This window comes from Sapajus apella, unplaced genomic scaffold (assembly GCF_009761245.1).
Source record: "Sapajus apella isolate SASKATOON/1434 unplaced genomic scaffold, GSC_monkey_1.0 scaffold76, whole genome shotgun sequence".
Taxonomy (NCBI): Eukaryota; Metazoa; Chordata; class Mammalia; order Primates; family Cebidae; genus Sapajus; species Sapajus apella.
This window is the reverse complement of record NW_022437016.1, coordinates 2,417,765-2,436,057: the sequence shown is the minus strand read 5'-3', so window position 1 is coordinate 2,436,057 and position 18,293 is coordinate 2,417,765. Positions and strand designations below refer to the sequence as shown.

At 41.7% G+C, this 18,293-nt stretch overlaps 1 protein-coding gene across 3 annotated transcripts in view; it reads left to right on the top strand.

Moving 5' to 3' along the window:
* Window positions 1-18,293, top strand: part of ASTN2 (astrotactin 2) — a 948,324-nt gene that overhangs the window by 258,223 nt on the left and 671,808 nt on the right. For 2 of the 3 annotated variants that reach the window (XM_032251600.1, XM_032251599.1), the window contains exon 4: window positions 16,405-16,557. The exons of the other annotated variant lie outside the window; for it this stretch is intronic. In XM_032251600.1, coding sequence (XP_032107491.1) covers window positions 16,405-16,557 — 153 coding nt within the window. The remainder of the gene's footprint in view (window positions 1-16,404; window positions 16,558-18,293) is intronic. 3 annotated transcript variants of the gene reach the window in all.

Sequence of the window (18,293 nt, the reverse complement as noted above, 5' to 3'; positions counted from 1 at the left end):
AGCTTCTTTTGTCTGGACCTACTCTACTCTGTTAATAATATGCTTAATGTAACACTCATCTCACAATACACTCCTCTAGGTATGGTCTGAGCAATGAAGACCAGAGCCACCCTCTTCTTGGTTCCAGGCTTTAGTGGTCACCTTACTGTTAACTCCTATTAACCTCTCTGATGCCCAAAAAATTGAATGAAAACTTAGGAGAGTAGGAAAAATGTCCAGCTGAATCTGTGTTTATAAAATCTACAATATCGGTGAGGACTCCAAAAAAATCTGCTTGGCAACCTACCTGTAATTCAGGGATGCAAGGCCCAGTGTCTGGAGCTTTAAATCCATATGTCACAGTAAAAGGATGAGGAAGAGGAGGAAGATACTCAGAGGGGAGAGGTAGCACTTGATAGTCTGTAACCCTTGAATGCCCCCTTATCAGAACTGTGGCTTGGGTGTGAGCTTCCTTCCAAGGTTATAAGAGTCTCTAGTTGCAAATACAGGAGCTTGGTTTTGAGGTTCTATCACAGCCCCTTCCCCCATCTCTTGCTTTTTATCACATTTCTCTACCTCATTGTGCACATCTAGTAACATAAGAGCATTCTTTAAGACCATCCACCCGTACACGCAGGCTCCCTGTGCAAATGGCTCCCTAGGATGGATCTCTATTATTTCACCAAAAAACATCAGAGGAAGAATTTGTTCTGCTCCGCTGAAGACATGATTTCCTGTCCTCCCTACTGCCTCAGCTCAGTTTTTTGACTGCTCTCTGGGAAGGGAATAGAGAAGAAAGGAGTTATCTATAATATTTAGCTGAGCCTGTTTGAACCAGTGCCAAATTAGGAAAAGAAGAAGACAATTCAGGAATCTAGCCATGGGGATAGAAACAATTTCTGAGATGCATATGGGACCCCATATCCATACAGCAGCTTCCATATGTGCTTGGGACAGCCCAACACTCCACAGTTTGATCCCTTCTCTTCCCTCCACACACTTCTTTTGCTCTTCTTCCTGTTTGCATTATTTCAGAATGGTTAAGATCATGGAAGTCAGACAAGCTTTGGGCTCTCCCCATGATGTCACTCACTTCCCAGGCTTGTAGTGAGTGGCGTATGAGGTAATGGTGCCTAGCATAAACACTCAATAAACATGAGTGAATGATATTACAGTTTTCTTATTTAAATCCTTATTATATATATCTTTATCACCATTTAGTAAATAAGGGATAACTGAGAGGCTCAGAACATCAATGTCATTACACTGAAGGATGAGCAGATGCTAACAGGGAGACCCAGGATTTAGGCCTTGGTATATATAGTAAAAAAACAATTTTGCACATGTTTTAACCATTTATTTTGTCTATCCTTTTGTATGTATACTCTTTAATTAAGGATGTGGGAGGCAGAATTTGTAACTAGTGTTCACTAGTAAAAATGAAGTGATAATACTGCAAACTTTATAGTGACCCAGCTTACCAAATGCTTTAAGATACATATCACAGAAGCTTTAACTTCCTGAGGCTGAGAGAGGCTTGATGAAGTGTCCAAAGTCACACAGCAACCAACATGGAGCTTGAGTGCTATTCTTCTGATTCCAGATCTGCTGAGTTTCCAATTCGGGATTCTCTGCTACACCCCCAATGTTACTCTTTAGCTTCCTGCTTGGGTTTTTGTTGATGGTGGCTGCATGTAATCATGAATAATGAAGCAAGACTGCTCTTACCGTCATGTAGAAATGGGAAATGGAAATTATAAGCCATTAAATGAAAAATCCCAAGCCTCATAGTAACGCCAACTCAGCCTCAATCCATTATTGTCTATATATTTAGCCAGTCTATTTTTAAGAGTTTAATACTGAGAAATAGGACATATTTATAATGTGGCTGCATTAATTTTACTCTAACTTCCCTGCCATTTGCTATAGTTGACTTATATATGTTTAAATTTATAACCACCCTATTGCACTGGGAAGATGTGCCTTAGTTTTAAGAGAAGATGGGTAGAAAATCTGCCAGTTGAAGTAGTGAGAATTCATACAAATTCCACATTCTGCTTTCCCCTCATCCCCATTCCCAACCACATCATGGGTAGGCAATATACTCCTGTCACAATGCATATTTTTATACCCTTCATTGAGTGCTTGGACATACATGCGTGGGAACATTTGTTCATTCATTCGGCAAGCATAGTTCTACTCTAAAAACTGTGAATGGACGTGTTGACAGTCTTTAATGCCATTGATGAAGGATACCTCTAGCTTCAGGTGATTGTCAATTCTTGAATCATCCTCACAATTATCACTAGTGTGGTCTAAAGGAGAGTTGGCTGTGAGGATGACCATTCCTTTCACCGTCTTCAATATGGAAGTCAGTTTATTAAATTATGTTTGTTGTTCTCACTGCAAAATAAGCCCTAAAGTATTTGAGGCTATTTGTGCAGCTCTGCTATTCACAGATTGTATATGACACTTGAAAAATTAATTAACCTCTGTGTGCCTCACTCACCCGTTTATAAGATGGAGATAATGATATGTATCTTGAAAGGATGTGTTTCAGTCAGTCACTACCACAACAGTGCTACATAACAAACAACTACAGAATCTTAGTGTTATGAAATAATAAATATTGATTAGTTTTGAAGATAGAATGGATTAATTCCAAGGATAGAATGGAGTGTTCTTCTCATCTCACAGGCATTGCTCATCATTTACAGATTTGCTAGAGTTGAAGACCTAGTCTATAGGAGTTAAGGTGACTCGGCTCCATGCTGCAGAGCTATGAGTCTACCGTAAGTTATTCTTCCTTCTTCATCCAGCAAATTAGCTGCAACAAACTCTCCTCTTGGCAGTGGCAGATGGAAGTGTATGAGCAGAAATATGTGATGCTTCTTGAAGCCCAGGCTCATTAATAGCACATGCTAAGTTCCATACACATTCCATTCACCAGAGCAAGTCACACAGCCAAACCCAAGTCAAGAGGCAATGAAGTGTACTCCATCTACACTGAGGCAGCAGCAAGGTTGTGGATTTGAAATTGGGGATAAAAAATGAGGCAGATACTTCCATGTACCATGGCCATTATGAGGATTACATAAACTGATGGCTGTATTTACCTTAAAATAGTAAACTGTCATGCAGTAAACACTCCCTAAACAGTAAATGTTATTGTTATTGTGATTATCTGAATACTGAGATAGACTTGCAAAACAAGGTATGGTACATTCAGATGAGCTGAGAACTTCAAGTTCTTAGAGAAGAAGTGATACTGGGAGGGTGTAAAATTTCAAGAAAGGGAGGAATTAAAAGTAAGAGAGTGGGGTTATCCCGTTTATTCCAGCCAGCTGCCAGAAAAACAACTTTTTCTGGCACATAATAATTTAATATAAATCTGTCAGCAACAGATTTATATTTTCCCAAGGGTTTGACACAATATGCCTATATTCAGAAACTGGTGATCTTTTGGAGGTCAAAGCACGCACAAACTTGATGAGCATGAAAGAGCAAGATATGAGAGCAGACAGAAGCCCATGAGCAAATATTGTGTCTTTGGGACTAATGTTGCAGCCACATCCAGATTCCAAGTTATGGCAAGATCCAAGGTGTAACCATGAATGGGATTGGATGAAGTAGAATGCAGATGAAAACCCTGGATGTTACAGGATTCAGAAAGGATAGTAAGATTTGAACATGAAAGAACACTAGTGAGTCAAAGGCAATGAGTTACCCAAAAGGGAAGTGGAGAACTTAGTATTTATTGAGCTTTGACCTTGTGCAAGACCCTCTGCAGGCTTATCTCAGTTAAGCTGGATAACAATAATGATAGTAAATGCTATAATTTTTTGATTGCTTAATCCAGTTTGGGGAGTGTGTTAAGCACTTTGCATATATTATTACATTGAATTTTAACAATACCAAAAGAAGAAGCTACACAATTCTTGTGGGAGATTTACGCTCAAGATTTTACAGAGAAGGAACTGAGGCTTAAAGAATTTAAGGAACTTACCCAAAGTCACATAATGAGCTCGACATATAAGAAAGCTAAATCCCACGTCTGTCCAGACCCGTACACTGTACTCTGCTGCACCCAAGGTATCTGGGATAACAGTAACAGATGTAGGAAAGGACAGTGGGGCTGGATAGCAGGGCTATGAAAAGAGGTGGAAATTTTAAATGAGGGTCTTGGAAGAAAAGCAGGGGTGGGTAGAAAACAGGAGGCTCTCTTCCTAGCTTGAAGATGGCTTATCTTGGTAATGAAATTCTCTCTCACTTTAAGCTCCACAAGAACCAAGCTGTGTAGAACTTTCTGTACAACCCTTGCTCCTTTCTCTTGCGCATAATACTCTTGCTGTCATCTTCTTTCCCGGGTTCTACATCCTTTATTTGAGACTGATCAGTTGGTACTTTCTCTGGGAATTTTTCATAGCCTTTCTACTTTCGAAAGGCTATGAAAAATTGCAGGTTCTCAGTATTCTTATGATACTCTCTACCTAAGTACTTAGCACACTCTGTTTTCATTATCTGTACCTCCCTCTTCCACTAAATAGCGTCCTGTTTTAAAAAGGGACAGTGTTCATTTTATCACTGTGTCCCCAGTGCCTGCCACTGGATCCAGCACCCACTAATGGTATTGAATGAAGAACTCCAACTGTAAGGTATAGGTGGCTCCAGTCCCATGGAGTGCTGAGCTATATGATGTGGTCTTCTTGTGAAGTCATGGACAGTATTGATCTGGGAGGGAGGAATTTGGCTAGTGACTCTGACTCCCATTGGATTCCACTGTCCATGCTGAGCAGAAGATCTGGATTTGCTATGACTAATGGTTAAGTTTTGGGGTTTGTTTTTTTTTTTTGTCAATGGCAGGGCATGGTGGCATGTCTCTAGTCCCAGATACTCAAAAGGCTGAGGTGGGAGGACCCCTTAAGCCTACGAGTTTGAGTCCAGCTTAAACAATGTAGGGAGACTCCATCTCTTTTCAAAAAATGTTTTTTGGCATGTTAAAAATGTGCTCATTCTCTGACTGGCTGTGGTGGCTCACACCCACAATCCCAGTGTTTTGGGAGCCTGAGTGATGGCTGTCTTGAGGTCAGAAGTTCAAGACCAACCAGGGCAACATAGTGAGACCCCCATCTCTATAAATACTTTTAAAAAACAAAATTATCCAATCGTGGTGATGTGCACCTGTAGTCCCAGCTACCTGGGAGTCAGAAGCAGGAAGATCGCTTGAGCCCAGGTGTTCAAGGCTGTAGTGAGCTATGTGATCGCACGCACCACTGGACTCCAGTCTGGGTGACACAGAGAGGCCCTGTCTCTTAAAAAATGTACTTACTCTGTATTAGACACTGTGATATGCGTTTATTGTCTCAGTTAATCCCAACCCGGCTTATTAGAGTTGGAATTGCAAGTCTCGTTTTAACACTTAGGAAAGCTGAGCCTCTGAATGTTAAGTTATTTGTCCAAGTCTCACAGCTGGTAAGAGATTGTGGCTGATTTCACAGCCTTCCCTTGCTGCACATTGCTATCAAGGTGATAATGAAGTGACCCAGAAGCCTTAGACCCAGGCTGTCTAGTTATTTGACCCTTATTTCCTCAAACAGAATTTGTTGGCCCATAGTATCAACCCCAGCCCAACCTTTGGGATGTCCATTACCTCTCTGGTCTCTGTAACGTGGAAGTTCAGTTAGTAAGGATAACATTAGTTGAGAGAGGCGGAAGTGTTTTGCAAACTGAAGAATGCAATTTGTAGTTATTGCATTTATCTTCATGAAAGCACATTTATTTACATTTAGAAACACAGGATGATGGAAGTGGAGGGAATCTTAGAGACCATCTGTGTTCTGGCTAGGAACTGTGAAACCAGCTCCAGAGAACCTGGAAGGTATTGTGTTTTTAACAGAACAGAGAAAAATATCACTGAATTTAATTCCATCATTCAAACTCAATGCAGTTCTCCTAGCAGAAGCCATGACCACCCTACAAGTCTGCAGTATTACTGACAGGCCCAAGATCTTGTATATAAGAAAAGGCTATTCCCAAGTTTTTCAATTTATATTTGCTCCTTTTTGTTCATTTGTCTTGTCTGCAGGCACTTGCTTGAAGATAAGCTATGCTAGGCACCAAAGGTTTAAGAATATGTGCAGGAGGAAAAACTAAAACGAGAGAAAATTCAATCCATCAATTTTTACCCCTGAGAGTTGGAAAGAGGGAGCCATTTTCTAAAATGTGTTCTGTGTTTAAAATTTATTCTAGCCGTGAAGCATTCTCATCTGCCTAAGGAACACTAGTTGTTTTCTTTCTTATTATTTTCAGGGATGGAATATTGTATTCAGTAAATGGATTCACAATTTCCAAATTGCATGGGTTTTTCTTTGCATTTATGTTGGGTCTTCTCAGCTGAGGTGCACCTCTGGACTAAGAAGTCTTCTCTTATCACCTTGCTCCCAGTCCTGGCATTTGACCATGCCCAGTCCAAAGTCTAGGGACACAAATTGAAGCTGTGTTGGTCAGAGTTCTTTAGAGAAACAGAACCAAGAAGACATGAAACACACACACACACACACACACACACACACTCAGTATTGGTCTTATATATTCTCTGTCTTTCTATTTCATTTCCTCTCTCTATCCAGAGATTTATTTTAACAAACTGGTTTGTGTGATTGTGGAAGCTGGCAAGTTCAAAATCTGTCTGGTAGGCCAGCAAGCTAAAGACCCAGGGGAGAGTTGATATTGCAGCTCAAGTCCAAAGGTAGTGTATTCCCTCTAACTGAGAGAGGTTAGTCTTTCTTCCATCAAGGACTTCACTTGCATGGATGAGGCTCATGCACAGTAAGGAGAATGTTCTGCTTTTCTCCAATTTTATCGATTTGAATGTTTATGTCATCTAAAAAATATAGATACAAATATCTTCACAGATATGCCTAGAATAATGCTTGGCCATGTACCTGCATATCATGGTTTAGCAAATTGGCACACAAAATTAACTATCACAAAATCTGAGGTTAAAATTATCCTAGAATTTGGGAAAGCAGGGAGGAGTAGTGGAATAGGAGATTTGAGTGCTAGACCTTGGTCTGCTGCTAACTTTATCATGAGTTTATCTCTTGGTGCCTCTATTTTCACATTTGGACAAAAGGGGAAATGTATAATCTCTAATAGAGTTTGCAAAGTGGCTATTTTATAATGCCAACAAAGTTCGAAATGAATGAGAAGGAATGAGTTAAATGAAAAGTCATGAAGCTGATAGGTTAGTGAGAGAAAAGTGAATAATGACTACTCTTTCTTGAGCATTTACTATGTTCTAGAAGCTCTGTTAGACATTTTATGTACATAATTACATTTATTCCTTTCAAGAACCCTGCAGACATTTACAGAGGAAGATGCCAAGGGTTGCAAAAGTGAAAGAAGTAACTCAGGGCCATGCAAATGCAGAGCTGATATTGGAATGTGAGTGAGCTTTCTCACTTGCACTAGCCAATACGGTCAATGTCCATCTGCTTCTTGGTTCTCTTAGTATATTATCTGTCTTTCTATTTCATTTCCTCTCTCTATCCAGAGATTTATTTCTGTAGTGAGACATGGGTCAACCCTGGAACCTCCATGGTGGAGAAGTCTTGAGCCAGGGTCCAATGGCATAGCAGGCTAATCTCCATTCAGGTCAAGCCACTCACCGGTTTCAGCCACCACCAGATCTCCTAGGGGTCTTTGCCTAGATGATCTAGCTTTTCTTTTCTTTTTTTTTTTTAATTTATTTTTTTGCATTTTAGGTTTTGGGGTACATGTGAAGAACATGCAAGATTGTTGCATAGGCACACACGTGGCAGTGTGATCTGCTGCCTTCCTCCCCATCACCCACATCTAGCACGTCTCCCCATGCTATCTCTCCCCAACCCCTCTCTCCCCGCTGTCCCTCCCCTATTTCCCCCCAACAGACCCAGTGTGTAGTGCTCCCCTCCCTGTGTCTATGTGTTCTCATTGTTCAACACCCGCCTATGAGTGAGAACATGCAGTGTTTGATTTTCAAACACCTAGATGGTCTAAAGAGGAGCTGAGCTATCAGAGCCACCGTCCAGGCCCAGAAAAGTCACATCCAAACTCCAAAATTAAGATACCCATCTCCACCCACCAAGCAGACCAGAGAGGGAGTACTTATATAGAGTGCAGTAACAGATAAGGCCAGAGCATTGGAGTCACCATAATCTAAGTCCAAATCCCAGTTCTATCATCTCTAAGCCGTGTGACCTGGGCAAACTATGTAACATCTCTGAGTCTTACTATCCTTATCTCTCAAAAGAAGTGATTGGTACTTTCCTTTCCACGCTGTTAGGAGGAACAAGTGTGAGAGCATAAGGAAGTACCAGATTCCCTACCTAGCAAAACGTTGGTGCTGAAGAACGGTGAAGTGTCTTATGACACAGACTGATGTTGTCTGAAAAAATTAAAGAGGGTGAGCGAAGCGATACTGAAACTTCAATTCAAACCTGTATGCATTTCTTTAGTAGAACGTCCTGGGTGGCTGTGTGGGGAAGAGAACTGTGGGTGACAGTTTTTTTTGTTTTTTGTTTTGCTTTGTTTTTTGAGTCCGAGTCTCACTTTCTCAGCCAGACTGGAGTGCAATGATGTGATCTCCACTCACTGCAACCTCCACCTCCCTGGTTCAAGTGATTCTTTGCCTCAGCCTCCTGAGTAGCTGCAGCACCACCACACCTGGCTAATTTTTGTATTTTAAATAGAGATGGGATTTCATCGTGTTAGCCAGGGTGGTCTTGAGGATGACGCTTTAAATGTACAGCTGTGGGGTGTCAGTGTAGACACAACGTGCAGCGCCTGTTCTGCAGGGTAGAAGCCGAGGCTGGCCTGGGATCTGAAGACCCACATAACCCTTAGGCGTTTGCAGAATGACTCAGAATCTACCCTCTTTTATGCCTTAATTTTTAAAATAATATTAACACATAAAACTTGTACACATTTATGGGGTACAGTGATATTTTGATACATGCTCATAATGTGCAATGATCAAATTAGGGTAATTAGCATATCCATCACCTCAACTTTTGGTCATCTCTTTGTGTTAGGAACATTCAAAATCCTCTCTTCTAGCTATTTGAAAAAATACAATAAATTATTGTTTACTACAGTCACCCTACAGTGCTATAGAACACTAAAACTTAGTCCTCCTGTTTTTTTTTTTTTTAATATTATTTCCACAAAACAGGTGGTATTAGGTTACATGACTAAGTTCTTTCAAAATCTGTGAGATTTTGGTGCACCCATCACCCAAGCAGCATACACTGAACCTAATTTGTAGTCTTTTATCCCTCATCATGAACTTTTATGCCTTCTTCTTTCTCTTCTTTTGCCTTCTGTCTCCTATCCTGTCCTTTTCACTCCTTCCCTTCTGTGTTCTGCCACTCCACTCCTTACACTCATCTTTGACTCCCTCTTTCTTGAATTCTCTTCTTTATGATTGAGCACAGTTCTGTCATTCTTGTTTTTCTCTCCTCTTCCCTCCTGTCTTTTCTCTTCCTCTCCTCTCTCTCTCTAGCTTGGCTTGGGGACCAGGACTCTTCTCCTCAGGCCCCAGTGGTTTATTACCATTAAGCTTGACAGTCTCTCATATGTCAATTAGAAAGAGGCGGTGTTCCCCTCTTCCCCCTCCCTTTCCTGGGCCTGCCGCGATGCTCAGATCAAGCACCATCTGTTGCATTCATCCAGGCGATGGGTGAGCATTTTGCCGCTCTGGGGAGGCAGAGCTCAGCGGGTACCAGGAGGTAGTGTGGCTCGTTTGGACAACTTGATATATTGATACTGATAGAACTGCTGAATGGGGTCGGGAAGGATCAGGGATGGGGCGAGTGGTACGCAGGATGAAATCGGCCATGGAGAGGCTTGTACAGCACTTCCACCTCTAAGCCTGCCTGGGCCTGTGGCACTGTCACTGAGGCAAAAGCAGCTAAACAGATGGATGGGATTTGCTACAGTGGGGATCAGAAACCCTTGCAGCTCAGGGGAGCTTCCCTTCCTTCTCTGTGTGCCTTCTTCTCCCAGCCAGTCAAATCTGTATCAACTTAGAACAAAGAAAACAGAAATTACAAAATGGAAAGAGGCTGACCTTTAGGAATTGCTGAATGTCAGAGTCATGAAAAAAAGAGGGAAGCTGAGTGATATATCAGGTCCCAGTTGGACAAAGAATACATCCTCAAATGGGATTTTTTTTTTAAGAATTAAATGAATTGGCTATTTATAGAGGTGTAGGCAAAGTAAAAAGAATCAACATAGGAATTTCAAGGTACCAGGACAAGAAATGTCAAGAAGCCATTACTGATTCCTAGAGCTGAAGAGGCAGGGAGAAGACATGGCTTTACTGGCCCGTGTGAGAACTGGACTGTGCAAAAGGGACCCTTGGCAGAAAGTTGTAATTATTGAGAATCTCAGTCTCTGTTGGAAACGCAGTACTGAAACAGGAAAGGAGCAAGGAAAGAAATACCTTCAACTTCCTCCCATATCTTGCTGTGGCATCCCATGGGCCAAGCGCAACTAGTAGCCATCTAACAAGGAGCCAGTGACACAGCCCAGAGTGTGGGGGTGGATCTGGGAGTGTGAATGGTGGCCAGCCAGCACAAGCCAGAAATGAGCACAGGTTCTGGTGCCTCCACTATGCCAGCATAAAAGTTCGTGTTCTCTGCCACAAGCCGCACTCCTCTCTATTTCCAAGGAATGCAGGTATTGAGTCTCCATAGAGTCCAGCTCTCTCCTCTGCGTGTGCGATCCACGTAACTCACTGTCTACCCAGCATCTCCACTTAGACATCTCCAAGACATTCCAAGGTTTTCACATAGAAAAACTGCCTGTCGAGTACCGTGCTTATTACCTGGGTAATATAAAACTTATGCTTATTACCTGGGTGATGAAATAATCTGCACATCAACCCCCATGAGTCAGTTTACCTATATAACAAACCTGTACTTCTACCCCTGAATCTAAAATAAAAGTTAAATAAATAAAAACAAAAGTTGGGCATGATAGCTCATGCCTGTAATTCCAACATTTTGAGAGGCTGAGGCAGGTCGATCATTTGAGGTCAGGAGTTTGACACCAGTCTGTCCAACATGGTAAAAGCCCATCTGTACTAAAAATACCATATATATATATATATATATATATATATATACACACACACACATATATATGTATATATATGTATATATAGCTGTATATATACTATATTTATATATATTGCTGTACATATACTATATATATATATTGCTGTATATATACTATATGTGTGTGTGTATATATATATATAGAGAGAGAGGGGGGAGGGGGAGGGGAGGGGGGAAGGGGGAGGGGGAGGGGGAGGGAGAGGGAGAGGGAGAGGGAGAGGCAGAGGGAGAGGGAGAGGCAGAGGGAGAGGGAGAGACTATAGGCATGATGGTGTGTGCCTAATCCCACCTACTCTGGAGCCTAGGGTATGAGAATCGCTTGAACGCAGGAGGCGGAGGTCACAGTGAGCTGAGATCACATCACTGTCCTCCAGCCTGGGCGAGAGAGTGAGACTCCGTCTCATAAAACAGCAACAAAACTCGTGTTCACTCCTCTCGAATGTCATCTGTTACAATGTTCCTCCTCTCACTGAGGAACCATCAGTCCATATCTGTGCAAACCAGGAGACCAGGAGTCATCCAATCCCTCCTTTTCCCTTATCAATCAGTCTCCACCTTCTGAGCATGTTTTACCTATAACTTTCAAATTTGCCCACTTCTGTGTCTGTAGTACTCGGCTACTTGTGTATACTCTCTCTACTACTCTATCCACTGTCTGTCTCCACCACAGCGACCCTATTCCAGGCTGCCGCCATCACACACTAGGATTTCTTTGTGATGGCATTGTCTTCCTAGTTGGTCTTCTCACTTTCATTCCTGTCCTTCTGCAATACATTTTTTCTCTTTTCTACCAGAGCAATCAGCAGTCTTCCTGCTAAATGAAAATCTGATCACATCACGTCCACTCTAACCTTTAGCATCCCATTCTTAACAAAGCCTCAAGGTTAGGGTGAGGATTAGGGCTTTCAATTTTTTTTTTTCTCCAGCCTTATCTCACATTGCCTGCTTTCAGTGATTCAGCCCCAGTTGCAGATTGTAGCCCCTTCCATATTCTTTCTCCCCAGGAGGTCTCTGTGTAGAGTGTTTCCTCTGTCTCTTTTGCTGTCCTCACTTCACTCCTCCTAATCCCTGCTACTTCCTCTCCACCCGATTAGCTATACTGTAACTATACTTAGCTGCACTGCTCACTTCATTGGAGCAAATTTCCGTGATTTTCCTAGACTAGCTCATAGTGTTCTAACATAGCTTTTCATGTCATCCCTCATCTCTCCTTTAAAGAACATATCACTTGTAAATTTTACACTGAGATGTCAATTATTAATTAATATTGATCTTCTTATCTATATGGCAAGGATTTAGAGGAAATCGTGTGTTTTTTCACCACTTTACCTCATTATGGACTGAATGTTTGTGTCCCCCTTCCCACCGAATTATCGTATTGAAGCCCTAACCACCAGTCTGACTGTGTTTTAGTCTGCTCAGACTACCATAACAAAATACAGGCTGAGTATCCCTCATCCAAAATACTTGAGACCAGGAGTGTTTTTGGTTTTCATTTTTTTTTTAATTTTTGGAATATTTGCATTTTACATACCAGTGGACATCCCTAATCCAAAATCCAAAGTGTTCCTATGGAGAGGCTATGGGGCAGGTGGGGATGGTTAATGGTTAAAAAAAATGACCATAGTTAGAAATAATAAATAAGAAATACTATTTGATACCACAACAGGGTGATTATAGTCAATAAAAGCCTCATTGCATATTTTAAATAACTTAAAGAGCATAATTGGTTTGTGTAATCCCAGCACTTTGGGAGGCTGAGGCGGGTGGATCACGAGGTCAAGAGATCGAGACCAGCCTGGCCAACATGGTGAAACCCCGTCTCTACTAAAAATACAAAAAATTAGCTGGGCATGGTGGTGCGTGCCTGTAATCCCAGCTACTCAGGAGGCTGAGGCAGGAGAATTGCCTGAACTCAGGAGGCGAAGGTTGTGGTGAGCCGAGATTGCGCCATTGCACTCCAGCCTGGGTAACATGAGTGAAGCTCCATCTCAAAAAAAAAAAAAAAAAAAGAGTATAATTGGTTAGTTTGAAATTCAAATAATAAATGTGTGAAGGGATGGATACCCCATTCTCCATGATGTGCCTATTTCACATTGCATGCCTATATCAAAGTGTCTCTTGTACTCCATAAATATATACACCTTCCATGTACCCACCAAAACTATAAAGAAAATTTTTGTAAATGCTTCCAAAAACATTTCCTTGGATCGGGGTGTCTGATCTTTTGGTTTCCCTGGGCCACCTTAGAAGAAAAATGGGCCACACATAAAATACACTGACATTAACATTAGCTGATGAGCTAAAAAACAAACACACAAAAAAAACAAAAGAATCAAATGTTTTTGTTTTAAGAAAACAAAATGATAATGTTTTAAGAAAGTTTGTGAATTTGTGTTGGGCTGCATGTGGCCCATGGGCTGTGGATTGGACAAGGTTGACTTAGAGAATAACCTTCAAGCATCATGTCCATGCTCAAAATGTTTCAGATTTTGGAGCATTTGAGATTTCAGATTTTCGGATTAAGGAAGCTCTACCTGTAGACTGGGTGCCTTAAACAAGAAAAATTCATTTTCTCATAGCTCTGGAGAGTGAAAAGTCAAGATGAAGGTGCCAGCGTGTTCGAGTTCAGGTGAGGGCCATCTTCCTGGCCTGCAGATGCCGCCTCTCACAGCCTTCCCTCAGTGCATGTACATAGAAAGAGAGTGGGGTCTTTCTTTCTTACCCTTTTTGTAAGACCACCTATCTTATCAGATTGGGATCCCACTCTTATGACCTCATCTAACCTTAATTACCTGCTAAAAGCCTCACCTCCAAATGCAGTCACACTGGGAGTTAGGGCTCCAACATATAAATTGGGGAAGGTGGAAACACAATTTGATCTGTGGCCGATTGTGACTGGAGATAGGAGCTTTGGGAGGTAATTAAGATTAAATGAGAAGGGGCCCTGATCTGATTGAACTTTGGCCTTATAAAAAGAGGAAGGAAGAGTTTTTTCTCTCTCTCTCTGTCTCTTTCCCTGTTCCCTGGCCTTGTGAGGACACAGGGAGGAGAGGGTGGCCATCTTTAACTAGGAAGAGAAATCTCACCAAAACCATGGCACCCTGATGTTGGACTTATAGCCTTCAGAACTATGAGAAAGATAAATGTCTGTTGTTTAAGACAACCAGGTTATGATATTTTATTATGCAGCCGAAGCTAAGCTATGTCTTTGGTTCTCAACATAGGTATGTAAATTTTTTTTTCTGTAAATCCTGTTGAATGAATCAATGAATAAATGAAGAAATGAATGAATTAATATTGACAGAATCTGTGTGGGTCACTACCTTTGAGGATTCCAAACTCTGGATTAATCTGGACTTTTGACCAAAATATAGCCTACCTATTACAATTTTGGGCAAAACACTTTTCTCTCTGGGTTTAAGGAATCAAAATTGAGCCTGACATTGCTTTTTGAAATTATACCGTAAGCTATAGCTGAAGCATTCTTCATCCCAGGCTTAGAGAAGGGAACCCATGTCTGGGATCCTCTTGGTTCATCTGCAAGTACATCTAATTGAGATATCTGTGGAGAGAGACAGCAAGAGAGGCAGGTGAGGAAGCTTTAATGCCACCACATGGTTCATTTGTATTGTCAATTGTCTTTTTTCCTTAGTCATCACACATTTTCCCTGTCACCGTCAAGGTGGGACTTCTCACAGAACCCAACATCAGAACCAACCCTCTAGGTCTGACTCACTCTGCAGACACATCTGTCTAAGCTGATAAGCTTTCCTGGGAAAACAGGAGCTCCTTAGAAATGGGTGCTGGGATGTTTAGGAGCCTTCTTTGTTTAGTCTGATGAAGCCCCTTCAAAGAAACGGAAATCATTGGCACATCCCATCTCTTGGCATCAGACAGCAGGTAGCTCAAACTGAAGAAGAAATTTCTGAGCCTCTGGAGACATAGATGGAGGGAGGGCTGAGTTTGAAGATTTCAAAGCCGGGGCTGTCTTTGGGAATTTCTCAGAACAAAGGCACTGAGGCTATTCAGCAATTTTTCTTTTCTTCTTTTTGGTTTTCCCTCCTTGCCTTTTATGTTGCCTCTTTCCTTCCTTCTCAAACTTTTCTGTTATTTTTTTCCTCTTATCTTCTAACTTTTCCTCTCTGCCCTTCTGACCTTACTTTCTCCATTTACTGAACTTTCTACCAGTTGCAATTTTGAAACTTTTTGGAAATATGGCTACTAACAGATCATTGGAAGTATTGTTGCAAATAGAACATTGGACAAGGGGTTAGAAGGCTTGACTCTGCCACTTCCTATCTTGGAGCAAGTCATATATTGTTTTTTGTGGCCTCAACATCCCCTCAATAAAATGGAGATATGGTGCTAACTGATTGACATACCACAGTACTGTGGCTGTGTCTCATAAGACATTGTGTTACCTTCACTGCCATAGCCCTGTGTCAGACCACCATTGCCTCTGGCTGGCTACTTCCAAAGCCTCAGCCCTGGCCTCTATTCCTGCCTCCATTTGCATTCTCCATACTTTCGTTAGTGATTGTTTTCCAAGTGACTTAATTTGAACATGTCAATTTCCTATTTAAAACCTTTTCCATCAGGATAAAATTTAAACTCCTAATTGTGGCTTACTAGATGTCCTTCTCACTCCAGCCTCCTGTCCTATAAGCCTCCTCTTTGCAAGCTCCCTCGCAACGACCGTGAATTACTTTCCATTGCTCAAGCAGCCGTTCTTCTTCTGGCTTCAGATCATCATACATGCTTCTCCTTCCATCCAGGACGCTGTCTTCTCTGGTCTGTCCAATTTCACCCTGATCCTGCTTTCTTTACTAACACCTACTCATCCTTAAGGTCTCATCCTAAATATTGACTTCTTCTGCAAGGCTACCTTGATTCTCAGATGGGTCAGATGACCCATTTCAGTGATCCTCTGGAATTTTCTACTCTTCTATCACAAAAACATTGCACAATGTTAGAATTGTCTGGATATGTCTCCTACGGAACTAAGAATTACTTGAATAATGAATTGTGTCTCATATTTCACTACCAAGCCTTCTAGTCTCAAGAGACTAGAGCAGTACCTGGAACATGGTAAATGTTGAATACATAAGTATGTAATTATGTGGTTAGACTGAAAGCATGTGATTCTATATCTTCAATGGGTCAGGGAGGGAGTTTAAAGAAATTAGAGTGGCCAGGCCTAGTCCTCTAGGGGCTGAGGGTGGGCTCAAGCCCTAACCTCAGCCCTGTTGCTACCTTATAGCAGCAGCTGAGGCGACTCAGGAGACAGTGGAGTCCCTGATGCAGAAGTTCAAGGAGAGTTTCCGCGCTAACACGCCCATCGAGATCGGTCAGCTGCAGCCAGCCCTGCGCAGCGCATCGGCAGGGAAGAGGAAGCGGAGGAGCAAGTCTCGAGGTAGGCCCTCCTGGCACATCTGGCCAGGAAGTCAGAAGGCTTTCCCCTGATTCCAAAGAGGCCAGGGAGATCTGTGCCTTCTTCCCTTGCTTCCCTGTGCTCATAGAACTTGTGTGACTCTCTCCCTGATAAATCCTCTTGGAGGCTGCAGACCTGTGCCCCCTACACCCCGAGGTAACCTCTCTTGAGCCCCAGGTGCCTCATCTGAGAATGAGAATGGATCATCAAATTTTAGAGTGATAGATTAGTAACTATATATGGAAAGCATATAGCACAATGACCCGTGCAGAGTAGATGTTCTTTAAATTGTCACTTGTCTGGAGAGTGCAAAGTGGCAGAGCATTCTAGTAGAAGACAGCCTCAGGCTGGGAGCCAGAAACAGGGGTCTGAGCCCACTTTTTAGTAGGCTGAATAACAGAATGACCAAGTGGGGTATTGTAAATTAGATAGAATTAATTCAAATTTTGTTTCTGCTGCTACCTAGCTGTGCCCCTCAGGGCAAAACATTCTACTTCTCCAAGACACTCCTGTCTCACAGGGTTGCAAGAATATCTCAGCACAGCACCTAACCCAGCATTTGTTAAAAGCAGATATTTTCTTCCTGCTCCTTTTCCTCTTTCCTCCTTTCCTTTCTCTTGTTTGTTGTTGTTATTGTTCTTTTCCATCTTCATCTTCACCTCATCCTTCTTCATCTTTGTCTCCTCCTACTTCTCTTCCTCCCTCTCCTTCTCATTCCTTCTTCTTCTGCCATCTGTGTGACTTTGTTTATGAAAGAAACCAACTTGTCACTGCCTAATTTCCAAATCATTTTTTTTTCTGTCTACCTAGTAGTCTCTAGCTGGCCACTCCTCCTCTTGCCTCTTGCTTCTCCATTTCCTGTAACTTGGCTCTGATCAGGTCATCCCCCCTTTCCCACAGCTTCGGTGCTTATTTAGCACCTTCAGACATATTTAGGCTTATGAACATGACACTCAAAGCCACACAGAGCTCTGGTCTCCACTGTCTTTTCTAGATTGATGTGCTCTGTCTTCATTGCTCTTTCCCTTGCCATTGTCTCTGCATGAAACCCCCTGTCTGGTCCCTAAGAGTAATAGTTGTCACTTAATTGACACTTAACTTATTCCAAGAAGCAGGTTAAATAATATATACATCTTATCTCATTTGATCCTCACAGCATCTGTATGAAGCACGTAGAGCGGTAATTCCCATTTTACAGATAATTTCACTAAGGCACAAACAGTTGTTGTAATCTGTCTGAGGGGACATTCTAGTAAGTGGTGGGACCAGGGAGAACCCAGCAGTCTGAGTCTCAAACCTTTTAACTTAACCACTGTGTCCTATTATGTTGGTGCTATTACTTTTGCACCAACCTAATACACAAGTGAAATTCTACATGTCTTTTCAAGCTTAACATGCATGGCACATATCTTTGAAGACATCGTTGATTGTCACAGTCACGATTCATTCTGAATCCCCCCAGCTTTTCTTTATATATGTATTAAGCAGTAGTTTCATTTTTGTTTGATATAATTTTCTCTTGCTCGGCTCTTTCCTTAGCTAGAAACAGAGTTCTTTAAAGTTAGGAATTGTCTTATTGTTTAAATCATTTTTACATTTCTGAACTAAATCAGTGTATGACACAGAGTAGATGATTGCTATCTGTTGAAAGGATGTCTAATTCTTAATATTGTAACGTCTTCAATCCTGTAAAAAACCCAACCACATGTTAAGCTGTG